The following is a 24,022-nucleotide window of genomic DNA, read 5'->3' as shown; positions in this document are numbered from 1 at the left end:
TAGATTGGACGTGAGGAAAAATGTCTTTACTGAAAGAGTGGTTAAACATTGGAACAGGCTGCCCAGGGAAGTGGTTGAGTTCCCATCCCTGGAGGTATTTAAAAGACATGTAGATGAGGCACTTAGGGACATGGTTTAGTGGGTGGTGGTGTTGGGTCGATGGTTGGACTCGATGATCTTAGAGGTCTTTTCCAACCTCAATGATTCTATGATTCTACTGCAATGAAAATCCTGAATGCTACCATCCAGTCCATTGCACAAATGATGGGTGAGTTTCTTGTATAGCAACCAAGAAAAGCAGTAAAGATCCTGGTACCCCTAAAGAAGCAAATCTTCTCAAGAGGATTTATCTATTTATATTGGGTGCTAAAGATAGACAGCTTTGTTCATGATTTACTCTTGCTAAAGATGAACATGAAATTGTAGAACGAGGAATAAGCTGGTAGAACCTCTCAAGTGTTGCAACAGTAAAACATTTCTTGGCAGAAAGTTAACTTAGCAACAACGTTTCACCCTATTTAAATCAAAACTTCACCTTTCATTTAGAAATGCACCATCTCCACCAGGTTTTGCATCTGAAACAGCAGAGCCCCCAACATTGCCATTAAAAGGAGGCATCAAGTAAGGACTTTATTAAAGATGCGTAATGGATTCCTCCCCATCTGTGGCATGCATGCAGACTATACCCCTACTTCCTACCAGTCTCACAACAAATACCGAAGCATTTGTCGTCTTATCTTCAGTTAGCTCTAGCAGCAGATTTCTCACAAGATGTTATTCAGGAAGTTAATTGATTGGGATGTTCTTGTACTATTCAGCCCCCACGTTTTAGGCAAACCAAATTTTATGACAGAAGGTGCTTCTGCTGCAAGACAAGAAACTTTTCACTTTTAATTGTCTTTTTGCTTGTGATATTTGTGGTTTGTGATTTTCAACCTAATTCAGTAAATAAAAGAAATAAAGCACGCTCTGCTCTGGTCATTTGGGGAAAATGTTTCAGAACACTGCCAAATTTATTAAGTTTTGTCTCAACTTTTCCAGAACCTGCAATAATCTGACTCTAGTCAGATCTACAGTGATAAGGGGAAAAAAAAGAGCAACATTATTTCAAAATAAGCTTTCTTTTCCACGTCTAAAAAGTAATTTCTGCTCTGGTTTTGCACCATTCCCCAATTTAATTCACCCTTTCCAGCAGTGGACTTTGTTTACTTCTGCTGTACATGTATGTATTTACAAAGAAATAGCACCACTTTCTTCTCTTCCTTGAATTAGGAGATATGGCATGCAAGAGACAAAGAAGATATATATTTTTTGATACTGATGCAAAGTATCAGATGCATAATTTAAAGTTTGTCTATGACTCACATGCATCTGCTCCTATTGCTTTTACTCAATTGTACCTACACTTGCTTAATTAAAAAGGGCAGAAGAGTGCTGTTAGTCAGTGCAGTGCAACTTCAACTGGACTGCATCCCAGTTTTAAAGATTCTTTACTAAGTGGGTGCTTAGCAAAAATCACAGTCTAAATGCTCTTACTTCTTCCCAGTGCCGGCTTGGACACAGAAACAGCTTAAAGCTCTATCAGACCTCTCCTGTTCCTCATCACCCTCCCCGCTATACCGGACAGCATGGCAGCAGCTACTTAGAGCTCCACAGGACTAATTTCAATCTATAGGCTGCATTAATCCAAACTAAATTAGTGTTTGATTTTGTAAAGCGTGGTCCTTAGATCAGTCTGTGGTAGACGTGCTTCTTAATCTCACTAGACTAAAGGGGATGTCCTTGTATCGCAAGCAAGCTGGTACCTCAGGAAGTGCTGCTGTGACCCGGTTCAGTTTTAAAGATTCGGTTCTCCACCGATGCTGACTTAAGAGTCATCCTGCATGGGTTTTGTTTGTTTCGGTTTTTTTACCCTTCAAGCAGCAGCAAACAATACATCTAGTAACAGTTATGTTACACCTCACAATTTGACTCTTGGTCAATACAGGACAGATCACACGTGTTGGTCCCAGCAGCTCAAAGACAGATTTTGATGAGATTGCTGCCATTAGCATTTGCCCAGTTCCTTCCTGGACTTTACAACAGGACTGCCTCCCATTTCTGCTTTTTCCTGAACACGCTGCCAGCACCTTACTGCGTGACTTGGACTCAAGCTTAACATCGTTGCCCACAGAGCATTCAGCACTTTATTGGCACAGAGAGGGGAAACAGGCATTACAGAACAGGAGATAGAAACATAATGAGAGGTGTGGTAGGTTAAAGGTGCCTTGGACCATGACCAGGCTTATGTTTAGACGGGAATTGTAACGTTCATTCATTACTGGCAAAAACAACCCCCAAAACAGACAAGAAAACCCCCACACCCCAGCGCCTTCTTGTCATTACCTAGGATATTTTATCCTGTAATACACGAGAATTTGAGACCCACCTTTCCCCCGCACATAATTTACCCTCAAGCGTGGATGTATGCGACCCCTAGCTAACCAAACTCAAGGGCTTGGAGAGGTCTGTAGTTAACCGATGCAGGTGTACTCCTGACAAGCAGTGAAGGGCTTTATCAGCGCTCAGCTGTTTGGCTCTGCAGTGAAGAGGAAGGCTGGGAGGGTCCAGCCCAGCCCCCTCTGCCATGACTCACCCATAGCACAGCTGGACCAGAACTGTTAATGATGTTCACTGGCCACCAGTGCTTCAGCACAAGAAGGCAAACTGCATAATCAAACTTTTAGAAGCAGAAATATGCACAATTTTTCAGCAATTAATTTTCCCAAGACAGATTTTCTTCCACCCACTTATTTCCCTTAATTATTTAAAACCTTCCTTACAAGGAAGCTCAAATTCATCGTGATATAAGTTCTCCTTGCCTCAAGACATATATTTAGTATACTCTGAACCTTGTGTCTATCTGATAGCTAGCAGACTGCCACTGCCTTTCGAGCTTTGACTTGACAACTACATCCAAGTTAAGGATTCACGTCAGTGAAAAGAAAAGGAGGGGGGGGGAAGGCAATTAGGGGGAAAGGCAAACAGAACTTTTTTTTCCTGTCTTATTTTCAGAGGAAAAATAACCAAAAGATTTTCAACTTTCTGCCCTGCTCCTATTTTTGTAAATAAAAACCTAGAGAAAATACACAAAGCAGTAATATAGCAAGAATGAAACAATTTCTCTTTTTACCTTTGTTTCTACAGGTTGGTCTTGCTTACTGAGTTCTTCAGTTGGTTCTTCCTTGACGTTAGTATTAATTTCTAGAGTTTCATCTTCAGATGGGAGCAGTGTATCACTGCTTGGAGTCCTGTAGCAGCTGTTAAGCATCTGTCCTTCACAGGCAGTCATACTTTGCAATGACTCTCTGGAAGTACTTTCTCTTTCCCCATTTATCAAGCTGCTGTTGATGGCATTATCTGGAACCAGGGTGGACATAGCAGAGCCACGATCAGGTAATCTCCTGTCCTCATCTTCCGTCTGGTCTTGTGCTACTACTCCGTTGGCTGTATGTAGCTGTGCAACCTGAGTTTTGTCGGTGTTACTGTTTCCCTGTTTTTGTAGTGGGTGCTGGGAGGGGAATTTTGGCTGAGGTGATGGTGTTGACCCGTATCTTCCTTGAGATTTAGAAATGTGGAGAACAGAGGAATCTTTCTTCAAATCACTAGGATTTAACGGGCTAAAAACACCGAACAAACAAAACATAGATGAGAGAAAAAAAGTTAAACATGGCATTATAGCAAATCCCTGGTACGGGGAGCAGAAGAGTTGCATCATATAATCAATTCCTCCCAAACCATTTTTTCCTGCGTTAATATTAGGAAGTTCAGGCCATTGAGACTTGAACTGCATTATTCCATTAAAACACACACAAACATGCATTTCTTACTGGAAACCCAGAGTGCCATCCATATTGATTCATTACAACCTCATGTGTCTTGAATCTCATTTGTAAAATGGAAGACAGTATGATTAGCTACACGTAACAGGTAAGGGAACTGAGGCACTGATACATGAAGCAACTTGCCCAAAGTGTCCCAGAAGATTACTGGTGGAAATGGAGAAAGACTCAGGGTCTCCCAAGTCCCAGTACAATTCTTAAACTAACAAGCAGCCTGTTCCCTAATTGCCCTTTAATTATACAAAATGCATGAAAAATTTCCAAGAGCATTTAGCATCCCTTTCCTTAATTCAGCATATTGCAGGAGGAGCTTTAAATTCTTATCCCATTTCTTCCCCCAGTTTCCTTATTTAGCAGTGTCTTTTCATCATGCTGCATCTTTTCTGAAGGCTTTTTCCCTCCATATTTTATCTCCCCTTAAAACATGTTATACCTTATTTGTACCTTTCACTCTCTCTTTCTCTCTTTTATTTTGGAGATTTTGAATTTTAGAGTAATATAAATGTTAGCCTACTCTGTAAAAGTGCTTGGCTTCATTATAGTTTAAAAAAAAATAAAAAAAAATCTTTGGAACCAAAGTAAAACCTATACATTTTTGTCTGAAGTACATCTAACAAGCCATATTCAACTTGCAAAACAATATCATGACTGTTCTCTAACATATTGTTCCTAGTATGGACCGTTAATCTTCTGGAAAGATGAAGACTGCTTATAAATTGTATGTTTACTCTTTATTTATAGGACAGTTTACACAAACACTGTAAGCATATCCTGCCCTTTTGTACACAGAGCTCAAAAAATATCTTACACTAGCTTCATCTTCTTCCATCATATAACAAAAAAAATTCAAATTAGTTTTCCTTTAGTTGTGTAAAGATTATGCCTTTTTTTAAAAAATAAGCTTAACTCCAAGATAGAATTAATTTACATTTTTCAACTGCATGCACACAGCAAATAGGTTTAATTAACTTTTTGCCATGCCTACATGTTTGTGGGCTGTACAGAGTAATGAAAATATGTTATCATAATTGACAATCACAGTTTGCAGTTCATGAACATGCTACCTAGTCATTTGAAGACCAATAATTACAAGCGAAGTTCACCTTCACAGAAGACACATTTTGTGAGCTGAACTCATTTAAAAAACAGGAATTGCTTCCATGGCCACAGCGGGATATTCCAGAACTCGGCATGCTAATTATGGAAGTTTCTCATAAGCAGAGATCATAGATTTGAGGAGAATTTAATCATTGGACAGATATTATTGGGTGTACTTTATGAATGATGTTGGCCAAAAAGCAACTCAGCTTCCTCTACTCCCCCAAAACAAAAATGCCCTTATTTTTAGAAGTCTACAGATAAGAAAGTTTTCATTGCTCTCTTTAAATATTAGGCAAATAAAGGAAGCTATAAAGAGTTCCTGTACAAAGCAGCAGGCATGCCTAGGAGGAAGAAATTTAGGGTTCATTGGTGTAGGGCATGATGAACCTGAGGAGTTTCCTTTCAGAAAGGATAAAATTGTTTTTCTAGGGATACTATACTGTTAAAAAGACTTGGATGATGCTTTGGAGGAAGACTGGGAATCAAAGTGATAACAGGACCGGAGACCTGAGCTAGAACAATTTACAGGACCTCCGGTGCTGCAGTAATTTCTTTTTCCCATCTTTTGGCAGCTGTCACGACAGCAGTGCAATTAAGTCTCTGCCTAATGACAGAAGCTTCTTGCAGATGAAGCTCTGAAATGATTTCTATTCCACTAGACAAACGTACTTTTGCAATGCTCAGCTGCTTCTGTATAAAGGATTAAATTTCCCCCATCTTGAGGGGAAATTCTTTCAATGAAAGTCTTAATACTCTGGCTCCTCAGAAGGACATGCTCTGTTGTACATCATGCATTCGTTCCCGTAGGGGGCATCCCTTCAGAACATCAGTGTCCTGAGGAAACACAAGAAAGCCACGTTCAAAACTTGCAACGCTCAGCGTTGAAACTGGACTGTTTCTTGAGCTGTTCCTCTGTCATGGGCTTTCTGGAAGGTCGCTCTCTTTATACAGAGCGGATATATTCGTAACTTCTGTTTCAGAGCTCATAATGCTTGTCACATATATCTAATTCAAGACACACAAGTAACACTGTTTTGTGAAAGCAGAGTTCACTGTGGCTTGTGTTTCTCGAGGTTCCAAATGTTTCCTGTAAAAGGCAGTATCAAAACTCAAAAACATCAAGCTATTCCACCAAAATTACTACAAAGCAAACAGTTTAGTGAATGTATGCCATATCAATACAAATAACTCGTACAGTTCACCCTCTTCATGTGAATGATCTGAAGAGGTTAAGTCAGTATAAAAGGAAAATCAGGATTTCAGGTTTTTCTATTTGCTTATAGAAGTATGGGTTTTTTCTGCAAGAACAAAAGAATTCAAGATTAGCTACAAAGTTTCATTCTAAAACCACTTATTTCAAATTGTTGACATTTTTCAAGATGTTTTAAAAATGCTACAAGTTTGTTTCTTTTTTTTTTTAAAAGAAAAATTAAGACTAGCACCTTATCAAAAAGCACACCTCGTACAGGCCAAATATACAATTAGCTTGCACTATTTCAAAACACGTGCAGTTTTGCCATCAACTCCTCTGGCAGGGATCGTTTTGAGCACTACCTCGGTACCAACTTTCTTCCTCACAGGTTCAAGTTCCAATAATCCACACACCACAGAGTTACAAACCAATTCAAATTCTATTACATACCTGCCTCCCTCAAAACGATTGATGAGATCTGACACTTTACTGGACTTTTCCTTTGCGACACTAGAAACAGGAGTGGGTGTCTCGTCCTCCATTCTTGGTTTCTGATTTGATAAAGCTTTATGCCTAGGGGTTTGGTATGCAACAGGTGACACCTTCTGCAGATGAATTGGCTTTGGAGGCACTGCAAACAACAACAATAATCAATTGCTCATGAACTGTTTCTTTGAACTGTCAGAACATATATGAGATTTTGCATAAGAACTTGCTACAGTAATGAAGAAGAGATGTTCTGGGCTTTACTTAACCTTGAAGTTGCTTTATCAAGACAGGGACTTCATATAGTTTTTTTTATGCACTGCCTGGTATCAGACATCTTGTTATGTGTCTTGGATAGAAGCCAAACCACACGCTACTTTAACAAGCTAGAAAATTGGGGGGTATTCTTGTTTGGTTTTTTATAGTGTACTGTAGTAAACATGTATGTGGCCTCCATAAATGCAGTTTTTATCGTAAAAAAGAATTAAGCATAATCAAAGGATCTAGCTGTGCTGTGGAGCTCAAGAGACAGATTTAAATTGCTGCTCCAAAACTCTGGTGCTCTCATTCTTTACCTTCTCCCTCGTGACTTCAATAATAATAGTCAGTGGAAAAGGTATTTGCCTTCAGCTTTGAGCTTCCTTTACTCACCGAACCTTTGTCTATTTATACTGCTGAAAACCTGGCCCCCTGAAAATATTTTTTATTCTTCTTGCTTTTTCCCCCATCGCTACCATAAGTCCTTCTGATCAGATTGTTAATGATCAGCCACTGTTTAATGCAGCAGTGGCTAGAACACAGAAGACAAGGTGACACATAAAGCAACTGAAGTCACAAGTGCTGGGGGAATCTTTAAATTAACTTTTATCCCTTTAAGTGACTATGCAGCATTTGTGTGCAGCAAAAGCACTTCACAGACAGGGCCCGAATGTGTTCCACTATCAGAGCAACATACCTCCAGCTGCATCAGAAAGAGAGACTTAATGGAAAGGACCTTAATTCCCAAGAACACAACTCTCTTCGTTCCCACACACACAGTCCCAAAACATATTATGGGGAGAAGCGAAAGCGTTTGATGTGAAATTGAAAAATAAAGACTGTATCTGCCCTTTAATGAAAGGCAGGCATAAATCAGCAGGAGTAGGCAATGCACTGCCAGTGGAACCGGCGGCCCCAGGGGTCGGCCACTGCTCCACAGGCACCACACTCCGGTGTGCCACAGGCACCGGCCCTCCAGTGACTACACAGACCTGCCAGGGGGCAAACATGAAGGGAAGGAGGACAGGAATCGGCATTAGGAATCACGTGCAATTCTCATGGTAGAAAAAATAAGCACTATTATGGGATACACAATAGATGGATGTGAAAAAGCCATGTTCCTCGCATCACTGACTCTAGAATAGCTTACTCACCCTGGAAAACCTGCGCACCACAGGAATTAGCTTAAAGCCTATCAGCTGACATTTGAAAGTGTTGTTGAAAAAATTCTTGCAAATATACCATCACAGACTACGATAAACTTGAAGGAACACTTGATTTAGGATGACTTCCCATCTCTACCTTACATTAAATTTATAGAAGATAATATTTATCTGTGCTTCCAATAATCTAATTGCACTTAGGAGAGATTGTAGTGATAGCTGCAGTCTGAAATTACCATGAGGGACTCTATGAAGAAACGAATGTAGCACAAAAAGCTTAAGACTTCAATCATATCAACTACAATTGATGACAAATGAAATAATCAGAGGGAGAAGGAAGAGAATTACTGTAGATCAGATGCTTTCACTGTGTATATGTTTATCTTTGGTCCTTTCAAGCTTTATGTTAATACAAATTAACACAAGCAAAAAAGCAAGTTTGGGGAAGGATGCAGTGCAGAAAGGATGACTTAAAATACTGCAATTTTTGAAAAGTTACAATGCAATCCTGAAACAAGCAGAATATTAAACTGTGTAACTGGTTGAGTATCAGGTGCAGCTGCAGAGCGGTGGAGCAGCTTTCCCTATATCCCCTCTTCTCAGGGAGTTCGGGGAAGGTCTGGCAGAATTGGGCCAACAAGCATCAGAATTTTTCGAGCGCTGAGTTTCTTGCTGCGCTGACAAAGGCGATGGGACAGCTGAAAAAGGCGACACAAGCAAGCTGGGAAAAAGCAGGACACGTAATTGAGTGTGGGCACTGCCATTCCTTCGGGGAGGAGATGGAAGGAAAGGGGACGCTGGGTGGATTTACTGACCAGCACTACGCTAGTTTGTAGAAACGCTTCTTGCTCTTGCAATGGATTTTGTATAACCAACGGTCCTGTGAATTCTCTTATTTAATGGACTCGTACACCTCTTCAATTCTTTTGTACATCTCATAAAATGTTAATATCTTCACAAGAATATATTAAAACTACTAAACTTGAGGGAATTAATGTCTACTGATAAAGCAGAAGGAATTCATTGGAAGCTATTTTTATACTGGATCCACTGGGACAAAAATCAAATTCTAGGACATTCCACGGAGGTGTCGCACATTTTTGCAGCTATTACTGAAAAACTCCCAGCTTAGCAGCATTTCAGTAGGGCAAGCACAAGGAACCCCTGGTCTAACTGGACAATCCCAGTATATTGAAAATCCCTGTATATTGAAAATCCCTGTAACGTCTTCAGAGGAGACTCACAAACCAAACAGCCATGCCAATTCACTAATGCAAGATATTTTCTTCTTTACTCCCCATTACCATCTAACAGACAGCATTTCCCCTAATCAGCTGCTGCTGTAGCTACTGCTAAGTTTTAGAAATAGAGCAATGGGAAAAGGACAGTCACAAGATCAATGAAAAGAATCAGTAGTGTAAAAAAAACCCGCAAACCTTCCTGTAAGGTCAACCTTGTTAACAGGGATTATGGAAAACAAATTCCATTAATTCTCCCCTCAATGTACTTCTGAAGTGTTTTGTTTTAATCAGATTATTTTTCAATGTGCACACAGTAAGGATCTTAAAGAAAAAAAGAAAAAAGACTGGCCCATTGTAATACCCTACATAATACAGAGCTCTGTTTGAGTCTATAAATACTCGTCTCTATACTGTAGAATTTTGAGCTCATTAGGAGATATGAACTGCATATTCTGCCCAAAGAAAACCCCTCAGTATACTCAGGTAGCTGCTAGTGTATAACACTAGCCAAAATACCTAAGCAAGATTTAACCTGCAGTGCCTAGTTGTGCATTGAACTTTGTACATATACGTAAAGAAATGGGAGGAAACGCTACAAATTGCTCAAAAGGTGCAACCACCTTTGCTGACTCCAAGGCATATTAGCAAAGATCGTTTATCTCTTCTCTTGGAAAGTATGACATGTTCAATCTCCCTCTACGTGTTTAACTCCTGCTGGTTAAAAATGCTGCTACGCTTTGATTCTATGAAAATACACAGTTAAAAGTTCCTGTGGCAAGCAACTACAGCTCTCCTGGCTGAGTCATCCTTCATCACCTCCTTGCATGCTCCATCACCTTCAGGAAGGTCAAATGAGCACAGCGGGATAGATACCAAAGATTTACACTCGCAAGAACAGTACAAAATAACTAGTAACCTAGACTCAGCAGAGAGAGAAAAAGTCATCTCTTTAGGATGTACATTTCCACATTTTTATATCACATCAGAACAAGTATCCTCCAATAATATATTAAGAAAGAAGACCAGTAATAATCAGATGTGCTTTGTTCTCGTTTGTCTTCTTCCTGGAGATAATATTTGGGATTTAGCAGTTTTGTTGATGAAAGAGATGTTGCTACAGGTTTCTTAAAGCACCACTGAGATTGGAGAAGTCTAGCTAGAAACAGCTCTCTGTTTTAGTTCAATTCACCTTTAATTGCAGAGGTTTCATTTTCCAGAGAAGTACAGTCTACATCCCAGACCTTTAAGAGGTCTTTCAGCTTTTCTGGGCCCAGGCCACTGAATACGTTCAAAACCACAGACTAAACTATAATTAACTGAGAAAAGAGGACAGGATTGATGCTACACAGTAGATAGTCAGCTAAAACTGACTACTGAAGTCTACGTGTTGAATGCTTTGTGTCCATACCATTTCACAGTACCAAAACCAGGCCATCTTCTGGAGTGGAAAATCATCTCCAACCCAAACAAAAATGCCTCTTCAGCCTCAGCAGGAGATTCACAAGTACTCCTAAGCACTCATTAGAAAAATTTAAATGAGCAACTGATGCACAGTCTTGAACTGACAAGACACTTCACTGCTTTGAAGAAGTGTTGACATTTCAACATATTTTCCATCCTACAATAATACTGCCTGGTACTGACAATAGTTTCAGTGCCCAGTATTTAGTAATTGGTCATCATATAAAACTCATGCAAGAGGTTCAGAGAGCAGGGAATAGAAGAAACTAGAAATAACTGGTCAATTTGTACCTGTCACTCTACACGCATTCTGCTATTGCTAGGTTCAGATCGCTGCCCAAATATTTGTAGGTAAGGGCAAATTTCAATTTATCTAACAATTTGCTTCATCTCTCGTGCATCATATTTGCCTTGGAACTCAGCAGCGTATTTTGCTATTTCCACTGACTACCTCCAGTCTGGATTAGTCTACTTTATCAGAGAGTGCACTGCATTGATGCAAAGGCAAAACACCGTGTTTCGCAATTGGTGCAGACTGTGACTGCTTTTCTCCGCAGTCCTGATTTCTTTGCACAACTCCCTCATCGGCCTTCAGTCAGTTTCAGGCTTTATTCCAAATTTGCAAAGACGTTCATGAATTAAACTGTACTCAACACAGAAATCTGACATATGAATTGCTAAACTGTTGATGGAAGGAATTATTGGGGAACAAAAATTGTTCTTTTACTGTTAGCGTATCAGACAGCTAGTTTGTTTTCTCCTTGAAATGCCAGAGGAAAAAATGACAATGAAAAGAAAGAATTTTATATTGGATTCTGTGCAGAAATTTATTCACTTGACCTAGCTACCCCTGTGATCTGTTTCCAAATATTTGAACTACTTCTTAGAGACGAAGTACAGACAAAACAGCTTCAGAGTCCTGGGTTCACTTAAATGCAAGATTTTGGACATTTTTCCTCTATATTAAAGCTCTATTTCCTCTATTAAAGCTAATTTTACTAAAAATAGCTGTACCCCACTTGTAACGCAACCTCAAAGTCATCTTTATATCTCTCATTTTAATTATATACATTTTGGTAGGTTAGATGAAGGTCATTTTGCAGTTAGTTCATCAACAACCAAATACACTGGCATTACAATTCAGGTCTGTCACCTTGTTGCCTTTCACTACGAAACGACACTTAGTATTTGCATGACTAGAACAACAACTTGGAAAAACATTTCCTGCTACTATAAACCAAAAACGTTTCTGTACCTGTATATGAAAAGCTGTTCCAAAAAAAATAATTAGCAGCCACATTTAAACCAATAAATTAGAGCAATTTAGTTTGCTTGGATGGTTTGGACTCCCAAATGCTTATCTCATTCATTCTATTTTGTTTTGCTTCAATTAAATAAAAAGGCCAAAAAGATATACTATATAACTTTGGTATTATGTACATATTTAATAGAAACAAATGGAGAAAGACATAGGGCCATGAACAAAGCAGGCACAAAATACTATTTACAACAGTATTATTGAATATAATCTACACAGCTGCATTTCTTGCACTATTCCTGGCTATGCCACATTTTGGAGCAAGCACTTTTGACAAACAACAGAAGTCATGGCCAGGAAAAAGCAACAGCAGCTACGTAACTACTTGAATGAATGGGGTCCAGTAATAGCCAACTCCTACTTTATCTAACAGCTAAAATTTACAGTAAGTTGGCTGGCTTTGTTTCTGAAAGGCTTAAAATCTTTTTAATGATTGCCCATTTCTCTTTATCCACTAACAAATTTCTAAAATACTTTTCTTAAGAAGAACATGTGTTCTCTTGTTAACTCAGCTTCAGAGAACGCGTTTCAGAGACCTACAAACTGGTGCAGAAAGACCACTCAGATAAGTAATGTTTACATATGACTGATAGAAGCATCTTAGTTTAGTGAACAATACTGGCAAAAGTTCTATAAAAACAAACAATACGAAAAATACAGCTTTATTTTGCTCTCATTCTCCCTAAGTAAACAAAACTTTCTTGACACCCTAATAAATTTCTTCCCCCTTAACTCTAAGATGAACTCAGGACTAATGCAAAATTCTTCACAATGCATTTTCCCATTAATTGATACACAGATTGTTAAATCCACTACATGATGACTCTATGTGATTATAGTTTCTGGATGTGATTTAGATGTGATCTAGTTTTCTTTAAGTAATTCTAGTTTCTCTCATATCAGCACTGTGTCTCAGAATCCAATTCACTGAGCAGGATCATAGTATCAGTCTTCTACACTTACCCTTTTTTTTTTTAAACTTTTGAGATTAATGAAGTTCCTATTGCATGTCACTCCTAAAAGACATCAGTCCAGATTCACTTTAAATCCAAGATTTCCAGAACATACTGACTCTTTGTTGGGATCAACTTCAAGCAGAATCATCAATATTACTGAGAAGACCACGTAAAAAGATGGTTTGAGGTTTAGCTATATAAAGGTAACGTGTAGGTTGACCTATTTAGCTTCTAAAACTGAAGATACTATTTATGGACAGAAAAGGGAAATCTACTTCTACTCTGCAGACATTATTGGTCAGCTTTTACTGCAGAAAAACACGAAGCTCCCATCTTTCCACATACTCCTGCAGGAGGGCTCCTCTCGAGCTTCGCTAGAACACCAAAGGCCCTGAATATCTTCCCCACCACCCCCGCCTTGAAGCCAGCCTGCCAAACACTCCAATTCAAAAATAGTATCAACACCTTCCAGCTCAAATACAGTAATCCTTTTGAAAAAATAAGCCCTGGCAATAGTTTAATACAAATAAAGGCCTTACATGCGTTCTCCCATCTCTACCTACTAGCCACTTCTTGGGCAGAGAACGTATTTAACACTTGCTGCCTGGCAATAAGTGCACAGCAAATTACTAGACATTTGAGATAAAAAGCGTAGCTAGACCCTATGTGCTTGTAACGTATTAGTAAGTCCAACTTTCCTTCTGAGAACCTTTTTCAGCAAAATACTATCAGAAATTACAGATTCATAAAGCATTTACAGAACATTTGTATTTCTCAGTAGCAAGCTTTTACCTCACTATTTTCTTTCTGACAAATACAGGTCTTTCAAGGTCCTCTATTTCTCTTCAAATCTGAGATGAAGAACAACTTCCCTAACAAAAATATTTGAGACTACTTACCTTGTGGCTTTGGATTTGAAGCTGAACGTGGGGACTGTTTGACTGGCACACTTCCATTTATTCCCTGAGCTGCTTCATTGCGTACATTCTGCTCAACTAGCCTGGTTGTGGCACTCGCTGTACAAGATCTAGACAATATTAAGGACTTTGGACAGATGCTGCTGCCTGAAAAACAAATACATACAAAAACCCAAGAGTTAGAAACAGGATTAAATATAAGGTAGAATGACTATAAACACATTTATTAAGTGCTAACACTTCTCTACAGAGAAAATTAGAATACTCGTCTTCTCTTTAAGAGTGTCTCATCCTAAAAACATGCTTTGCGTTTCGCTGAAATTTATTATGTTGTTTAAACCCTGAAGAGCTGGATGTAAAAAAAAGACTTCCACCATTACTAGCCTAAGCTCTTCCATAGAAAGATTACAACCTCTAACAGACTTTTTCCTACCTGAATTGACAATGTGCTTGTTCAACAGAAGAACTATAGAAAAAACAGCATTTTTGTTCAGCCATTCTATTTCTGTATTCAAAGTGTTCACAAAATGCTATACATTCAAAAAGTTTATTTTATTACGGAAGGTAGCATCCAAAAATTACCTAAATGTGTTGCAGCTTTTTTGTAGGAAAGGGCTCCTATTGTAAGTATTAAAAAAAAAAAAAAAAAAAAAAAGGCAAAGCACAAAGCCAGCTGAATCTTCTATTTCATTTCTTCCTAGCAGAATGGAATTTATTCTGATTAAGAGGATCAATATGCTGCCATTGGTAAGAAAGCTGGAAGAAAATATAAAGCAAAACATATTCAAACAATGGAAACTGTAATAAAAGCACTTATTAGAATGTGATTACACAAGCCTAAACCATGCACTTTTGTTTGGGGGCGTGAAAGCAATTCGTTCTGTAAATACAATCAAAAACTTGAAATAATAATATGAAGGACCTTGAGATCTCACTTAGGTCAAATTCATTCACCTCTGAATCCAAAAAATCCACAACTTTTTTGTGGGGAGGAGCAAGGGAAAGGAGGAAAACCCATTTATCATTTATTGCAGTGTTGTCATTATTTTCATTTTTAAGAAAATGATTAGGGTAGAGTTTGGACACTTAGATTTATTGTTATTATTTGCCATCATTTTACTTTTGCTTGCTTGTACCAGTAGAAATGCAAGCACGAGTGGGGTTTTCTTTGCACGTTTCCAAAAAAAGCAAAGCCAAAACCCACTCCACCATTTCATAAGGTGATCCTCTGATGTCTCCTGAACAACTGGCCTGCAGAGTCTGGACCCACTCATCTAACCCATCTCCCTCTCCCATGGCAAAATCCATCATATCACGCCATTCCTAGCAACAGCCAAGCCTGCTCTTAGAACAGCAGTGGAAAGAGACGCCACAGCTATTGCTCAACGCTGCTTAAAGATTCTTCAACGTTTTGTGGATTCCAACAGTATTTTCAAGTACTTATGCTTTATTTCTTAGCAGCTTACTTTTCCTTTTAAACACTGAAGTAGCCCTACACCAAGAAGCTGCCTCTACAAACGTGGAGACTTGCAGAGGTCCACGGTGAGGTCAACAACCCACGCTACCAAAGTGCCAGTACTTGGATCACAATGCATGCAAGACACCCGCAGCTGCAACACGGCATCTTTCCTTTTTCCATTTCATTCAATTAGCAAGTGATCTCCCAAGAACATAAAGGTGGCTGGTCCCAGAACGATGCGGATAATCTAATGAGGCCCACCACATACAGAAGCTTCTCAGACATTTGTGATCTTAGGCAGAAATTCCTCAGCTCTGTTTCCTCAGGTATCGCTCCATACACAAAGAGTTACACAAAAAGTACTACAGCAGTGGGAGCTCTGTCCCACCCCATTCCTCAATGCCTAAGAAGGTACCTTAAGTGCCATTTCTATCTCTCCTATGGAGGTGGGCGTACTGAAAGCTCTTAGACAGACCAAGGTGATGGTACAGGGGGTCGTACCAGCAAGTCTTTCTTGTCTCCATCAAAGAGCCAACAGGCTGAATTTCCCTCTCGTACAGAATCCCATACTATACTGTAGCAGTTTACACTCCAGCTGGGGAATGCCCAATTCAGAAACAAATTTAAGAGTAACTCCTGCAGGATCAGTACGATGCACAAGTCAGGTAGGCAACTGCACATAATTTATAAATTTACACTCAGATCACTCTTATAACTTTGCAATGAGAGTGAAAGGGTGAGTCTTAAAGCTTTCTGAAAACTATTTTGCCTGCAGATTTGACAGCTAATAAGCTTCAAAATCTCCAGTTCCCCAACTGCAGCTCAGTAAGGGGCATTGCTGCTGTCAACTGTTCAGGCCAAGGCTGGAAATCTCCATCAAAATGGTACCTTATTTATTAAAAGGATTCCCTAAGAAGACAACATATTGCTGAGGGCAGAATAGGAACTTCTTTTACACACACAGTTTTATCAAGGCACTTACTCCTTCCTGTTTAAGGTTATCACTCATAATCACTTTAAGCTGAGGCAGATGCGGAGCTGCTGCTGAGAACAGGGCAGCTCTGTGGTCTGCCACTCGTCCTCCCTCCTCGTCACCATCCACTCCAGCTTCTGCTTCTGGCTACTCCTTCCCCTATACCAGCACCAGCGCTTGCTGCTCATCTCGCTGTGTGGTTGAACAGAAGTGATGCAGTTGAAAGCTGGAGTATATTTTAGATCCATTTGACCTCATGGCCACCCCAGCTCTACTGCTCGCACAAGGGGACAGCCAGGAATATGGCTGGAAGGGGACAAGACAGCTCCTCTCAGCAGCGGCCCTTACTTAGATTGGCCTGAAGCAACCACTTACACGCAACCCCAGTCCCTCAAGTAGATATTCAGACTTGGATTCTACTTGGTTTACACATGCACACACACAGCCTTAATACAAAGTCCAGCAAAACCAGGAACAGCTGAAAACAAACCTTTAATGCAAAAACATTAGGCTGCCTTAAGAATCGATTTTGCTGTCAGCATCCCGTGCCCCCCACTAGACTGTCAAATATTAGCTGCATTCAGTGGGCAAAAGCCATTTTGTAAAGCTTGTCCACTGTAATATAAAACCGTAACACAAGCAACAGAAAAGATTGTTTCTCTGTAGCAGGATCTTTTGCAACTGCTTACGGAAATCAAAAGCTCCGAGAGGCGTTCTGACCCAAGACATGCTCTGGCTTCACACGCCTGACAACTCAGCACATGGGGGGTGCGGGGAAACAGAAGGTCTTCCTGTTGTACAAGCCATTACACAAATTATTCATCCTGTCTGGAAGCTATATTTGCTGGAGATAGAACGCTACAGACATTTAACCTATATTTCAAACTAGTAATTCTGTTAATCATGTCATGTCCTCAAGCAGTTTTGAAGAGTAGTATAGCCACATCAGGATGAACAGCTTTCTTCACATGTAAAGCTGGAATGGAAAAAGATAATGGAAACCTAGCCACACGATACTTCTATACAAAATTGAGTGGTCAAATTCTCTGGATAAAAAGCATCCTTTAACATCCCTGGAAATCTGAGCCCTGGTTTCTAGCCAGTGAAAAAGATATTACCTTCCAGGTGATGTAGACAAGAAAATTGTGGCAGAAATACAGGAATTTTCACCACAAACTTGTATCCAGTGTATTGCATGCAAGTGTATTACAACAAAAGCCCAAAACACGTAATTTTCAGCACATTACAAAAATACCAAATACTTGCTTCACCATCAGCGGTATGCATTTCAGCAGGGCTGCTCCATTCTGTCCATTTAAGTAGGCAGTAACACAGTCTACTTTTCAGAAATACAGTTGTTGCCCTGCAAGTACAACTTAAAATCCCATTATATATGCAAATAGTCAGACATGCTACAAAAACCTGCAGCTTTTACTGAGCTGAAGAGATTCCCATTGTGATTATTTCTGACCTGATTAAAGAAACACTTGCATACTACTGCTATTCCTATGCATTGTAACAACTGAGAAATTTTACTTGAAGTCAGAAATGCAATGCGCAACAAAATACTACCAGCCAGTTACTGTGTTCACTAGTATATGATTAATACCACCTCTTATAATCGGGGATGATTAAATACACTGAAGAAGAGAGAAAGGTGGGGAAAGATTTAAAAAAATTTAAAATGGGGGCAGGCAAGAAAGTAAGCGAAAAAGAGGAGGTAATAAATAACTAACAGGAAAGAGAAATAAACACTGTAAATTTAATAAGCACTTAATTATTTTGCTTATCACCTCTAAGGAAATGAGAAGCTAGAATGCTTGCAAACATGCTTGCATCTGCAAGGATGTTTGAAGCTAGGCGATGCATTATCTATTTTTTCAGAGCATTCTAATGAGAAATAACTTGGAGCCATGAACATTTAGACTAACAATCAGCCAGCTTGAAATGCCAGTAACATGAAAAAAATGGTTTATTTATAAGCCATTTTTACAAAAGGTTAAACTAATGTTTTAGTATTGGATAGGTCCTCCATCAGCAGTTCCATAAGCTTCAGGAAGACAATCTCAACATCATTAGGTCTTCTGTTATATTTATTTTCAGTCCCGCTTATAGTGCATAGTGCACCTATACTGTTCCAGCACTGTCCAATTTTTACTGCCATTGTAATCCCACTCTTGATCATACATTCTGAATGAAAGAAATGCAGCACTTTTGGATGTAACCAAAGTCTGTGGGAAAAGGGTTATTCTCTTGTGACTGCCAGGAGGCAAAGCCTAAGTCTCAAAATTACTTCTCTTCAAATTATATAGCTATGTATACCTAGTGTGCTAAGTCCCAAGAACACCTGTCATAACGGTTGTGGTCTTGATGTTCTACTGCTAGATCTTTTCGTGCAAGATCAATGCAAAGCTTCACCTTTCCAACTCATCCCTGGACACATGTGGAGGTTCAGCTAATAGTCTATCTACCAAAGCATTGGTTTAGCCACAGTAACCTAGCCATACCACCTCCTGATCAGTTCAGAACAGCATCAAGTAGCACTGACACTACAAGAGACTAATTCAATGCATCCACTTACTCAACAAACACTACTGGAGCTGTAGCAAGGCCAGGACAAGAGTGAGCAGCTTCCTGAGCACAAACAAGAAGGCAGAAAGTGGCCTCTCGCCCGGGCAGTTACAACAACAGATTTGTTGAGGCCTGAGCAGGAAATCTAGTAAATCAGGTCATGGATTTTGCCCACAACTGTGTCCAGACCTGCCCTCAAAACAGACCTGCCCTCAAAACTAAGTTTCTGGTAACTTGGTACCTACCCTTCACAGGTTTGTCCTGTTTATGAGAGGAACCGACACGTTACTAAGAGGTTTATACTGCTGATGCATACCCAAACACGTTTTAAGAATAACTGGACTACGCCCAAACTATCTGAAAATTAGGAGTATGGAGGAGGAGAGTAGGAAGTCTGGAGGTCCAAGTTTCTCTCATGAGAAAAAAATCTACCTTCCTCCAAATTCTATTAAATGCTGTCCTCTCAAGTTAATTACACATTTGTGTTTTGATATATCTTCACCTCTCCCATCACAGTGGTGACAGAGTTGTGAATGCTTTGCAGCTGCAGAATAGTACAAAAACTTCATACTGATACTCTCTTCTGTGCAGATGAGCTCTAAAGGTTAAACATCAGGCCAGCCTTTACTGTGGTGAGCCACTGCTGAAATACTGATAAACCAATGCTGTAAAAAGAGAAAAAAAATAACTTTTGCTGAAGTCAGGAGGGCTGTCTCACTGAAGAAATTAGTTTTATTTCTGCAAGAAAGTGCTGGCCAAAAAAATAAAAGGCAAATATCAGAAGGTTTAGAATTATCTTTGAAAAGTGGAATCTTGGCAAAGCATAGGACACAGATCAGGTTCTATTAAAGGGTAGTTCAGATACATATGCTGGCAAAATGCAAAAATACAAGGTTTTTTCTTGAAAAGCTATTCTCCAGACACAGTCAAAAATATTCTAAGTTCAACAGAAGAAGGTAGACCACTTTCTGGGAATAATGAAGATGTAAAGCATATAAGGTTCTTATTTCTCACTGCATGGGAACATTCCTAGAACTACCAAACAAATATTATCCTCCCTTTCATAGCATTTATTGCATGGAGTAAATAAATCTTCAAGTAAATATGGTAGGTATAAATTGTAGACAGCAAAAAGTGTATTGATACTGCTCTTTTAGTTCAATAACCCCTGTGAATAATGTGAATGCACTCACAACGCTTGATGGTGAAGTTAAACAAATGAAACAATATTGAACTTAAAACTGGCAGGCCAAACACTTGCTACACAATACTTGCTAAGAACTAGAAAATACTCAACTTCTTGGTAGATATGCTACCTTACATAGTAACACAGAGAAGAGGTTTCCAAATTGTGGTATGCATAACGCCAAGTACGTGAACCGCTTACAACGTACAGAGCAGTAATACAGAAGGAGAACCGAAAAAAACTTCAGCAAGTTTAACTGTGCACAACACACAAAAGATATTCTAAGAAGAGAAACAACTTTGACTTTTGAAATAATTTCATTTCTAATAAATAAGGTGGGTTATGCAGAGCATCAGTAATAGAACCCAATTCAAAGTAGATACGTACCCATATCTGCTTGGTTTAAGATGAGACATTACTGCACCGGTTTGGTTTGTGCGTATTCACGAGACTCAAGCATTCAGTGTTGCCTCTCCTATGTTTTGTCAAACTTTATAGTTGTTCTAGTTGGAAGAAAACACGCATCTTTCCCACAGTAACTTTCATTTTTAGACTGAAATAGAGCTTATAGTAACTGCTACTACAGAGCTACAGTTTGACACGTTATCAGCTACAGATGCCACCACATTTAAATAGGTTACCTGCTTCAAGATTATAAAGTCCAAGCTTTAACAGCAAGCACTGAAATATTAACAAAATAAGACTGAACATCAATAATCTCCTGATCTTAGTCACAGTATACTGTACATCATGCAAAGTAGAGGACGGAATAGTGAATTTCACATTCCCTACAAATGTCCGGCCAACACTGGCTACAGCAGGCAGACTCAGTGCACCTTAGCCTGTTGTCCTTGTCTGGCTATGATCTTTGTTCTTTTGGCTCTGATCTAATAGTAATTTCCATGTAGGCAGACCTGTGCATCTGCTGGGAGTCTTAGTAAAATGAGTAAGTCAGCAATGAATGGAATTATCTTTCAACATTTGTCTAAATTTTGGATTAGCACAATAATACAACATGCACTGCTGGTGCTGTTCCAATAAAACAAAAAGCACTGTACAGGACTTCAAATGGCTTTTTCCAAAAGCCCAAAAAACTATTTCCTTAGAAGTAATTATGGTTTCTCCATGCAACACGCACTGATTACAGTACATTCCTCATCAGAGAGGGCACATTCTGGAATATGGAGATGCAATATGAGGGAAGGGAATGCAAAGCAAGTCAAAAAAACACCTTCAACATGTGGAATCTTTAAAATCAAAGTTAATTCGATAGAAGTCCAAGTGGTATATACTATGAATGTTAACTAGTCGTGTAAAATAAAACAGAAAAAGAAACAGTGAAGAGCTTTTAAAAACTGTATTAAAAAGGCACAGTTTTGAGCCTTCCGAGAACAAGCCCCCCTGCAGCCACCATCTCCTACACCTTTCCCCTACTGGACCACTGCTTTCATACTGTCGTCTACAGTCTAGCAGTGCCACTGCTCCCTAGTCACCCAGTTTTTGGAGGCTACCGGTGGCAAAATCGATGCTGAAGCACCTTAGGGATAGAGGAGCTGGAGGGTTACTGATGACCGCAGGGGTGGAATTACAGAGCACTGCTCACGAGACAGGTTGCGGAGGCTGCAAGTCACAGAGGTAACGTATGACAACCTTACTCCTGGCCATTGCTGCTGTGGTTTTCTACTCCTACCTCTTCCTCTTCCCCCATGGTAGGGAGGGCAGGCAGCAAGCCTTCGGGCCTTGCTACTGACTGAGCAGCTGCTTCAGCTGGCAGGACCTCCAGAAACCTGCCACTGCTGCTCCCCCTGCCACAGGGGAGCAGGGCTGCTGGAGGGAGCAGGCAGAACTAGCCAGCTCCGTGGCTGGAAGGACGCCAGCGTCTCCCTTGACTGGAAAATGCTGATTTAGAATAGGCTGCCAATGCGCAGCTTGCGGTTTGAAAGTAGTAGTTTATAACTGAGGTCCTCCGCCAAGAACACAGCATCTATTACACTAAGGTTCTTATGAGTCACCTACACTTGTACACACTGGGACAATGGCTTTGCTGATGGTGGTCCGTTCATCAACTATTTAATGAATAATGGAGGTTTCTTATACGAACAGAGAGAAGCAACGTTCAAGCCACGTCTCCAGAAAGTCGTATGACTGAAGGGAGAGCTCCGAGTAAGAGGAGTTCTGTTTACAGGAACCAAGGACTGCTCTTTCACATACTTAGTTCCTGTATTACAAAAACATTCCCTCAAACCCTCGTTTTCACTTTGGTCTTTGAACACATATTATCAAGCCCAAAATCTAAACCGAAAGTATGCAATATTGTTCTTTTATTTGTAGAGACTTTTCATGGCTTGTTTTTCATAAAATAATGTCGGTATCTCTTTTAGCAGTTTTGGACAGTATTTTTTCTTTCTTTTTATTAAGCCTATCTACAAGTCTTAAGGGTGACTACAGTTCCTGACCCTACAAGCCATGTACCATGAGCTTCATTAAGTTAAGAACCACAAGGTTACCACAAAAAAAACACTGAAAAAGAAAATGGGTACAGTAAGTAGCAGCAGCTTCATGACGCCAGGAGAAGGCAGGGTAAGTTGATACTGTAACCAAAGTCAGCTACCCTGCCATTACTGTCTCATTTCCACACCAGGTAACTTCAGGTAGTTCCTCCCTCCTCATCAGCACAGCCTTCTGCCAGCGCCATGACACAATATGACAACTTCCCGCTCAAGAACTGCTTCTCACATGGCCGTGTTTCACAAAGTCAGGGGAGCACCCTGACTGCGTACTTCAACCTCTTCCCTGTCGCGATCACGGGAACATCGGTGAGCCCTCTATCCGAGGGTCACTTCCTCCCCTCCCCACCCCACGCGCTCTTCACAGCTTCCTATGCGTTTGACGAAGGAAGGGGTTGAGCAAGGTGGTGTGGCTTTCTTGAGTGCCTACTGCATTAATAGCCATTTTGATTATGAACCCTACCATGAGAAAAGATGAACAGGACGCACCTCCGCCAAGTTTTCCCCAAACTATTTTTCCCTTTTAGTTTTCCGTGCAAAGCTGTGTGAGGTGGGCAATGTCCCCTCAACTACTATTTTACTTAACACCGAAATTTTTTCACTGAGTTTTTAATTGATACCAGCATATTTTGCACAGATGGCAGTCGTAATTTTCTAAATGTCCTGAGCTCCTATTTACTAAATAAGACACCCCATTTGTATAAGCAGACTCACCGATCACAGAAGAATCACTTGTCTGAGCAAGGACTGTGGCACCGAGCCCTAAATGTTCCTTTCGCTTTATTTGTCAAGTCTTAAGATGATTTATTTTCTTCCTGTTATCACATATAAGATAACCAGCATGACACCGTGTTGGGCAGCACAGTCTAACTTCATATTAAGGAGAGTACCTGCACTACTGGGGTCATGTGAGGAGAAAATGCCACTGACTGTATCTCATACAAACCATTGGAATGATTCAAGATTATATATTAACATGTAAGTACTATGCAAGTGCAGTGATTACTCAAACAGTGACAAAAAGACTTTCTATAACTGATAAGCCATTATGAAATCACAGTGTATTTAGATTTTTAGACAAATACTAACAGGTTTTAAAAAAAAAAAGATAAATTTGATCTCACTACAAATTTCACCATTTTGCTCAGTATACACTGCTTCAGCGTACTGACAAGTCAGTCACTGACATACTCATCTTCTACTCTGTCCAGTTATCTGTGCCGTTATTTCATATTCACCTCAACTCAACTTAGAGCTATTTTAGAAAATATGCATATGCTTTGAGACATGTAATCAGCTACTTCTGTTGATAGAAGGACTACTAAGAGAAAGCATTTTTAGAAACAGGATGC

General features: G+C 39.8%; 1 protein-coding gene across 1 annotated transcript in view; it reads right to left on the bottom strand.

Moving 5' to 3' along the window:
- Positions 1–24,022, bottom strand: part of FGD4 (FYVE, RhoGEF and PH domain containing 4) — a 55,498-nt gene that overhangs the window by 25,913 nt on the left and 5,563 nt on the right. Inside the window, exons 2-4 of the mRNA XM_009288333.2 lie at positions 13,957–14,121; positions 6,625–6,805; positions 3,173–3,659 (exon numbers count right to left, since the gene is read on the bottom strand). Of these exons, the coding sequence (XP_009286608.1) occupies positions 3,173–3,659; positions 6,625–6,805; positions 13,957–14,121 (833 nt within the window). The remainder of the gene's footprint in view (positions 1–3,172; positions 3,660–6,624; positions 6,806–13,956; positions 14,122–24,022) is intronic.

Source organism: Aptenodytes forsteri, unplaced genomic scaffold (assembly GCF_000699145.1).
Source record: "Aptenodytes forsteri isolate BGI_AS27 unplaced genomic scaffold, ASM69914v1 Scaffold56, whole genome shotgun sequence".
Taxonomy (NCBI): domain Eukaryota; kingdom Metazoa; phylum Chordata; class Aves; order Sphenisciformes; family Spheniscidae; genus Aptenodytes; species Aptenodytes forsteri.
The sequence above is the reverse complement of the archived record's forward strand: the minus strand, read 5'-3'. Positions and strand labels throughout refer to the sequence as shown.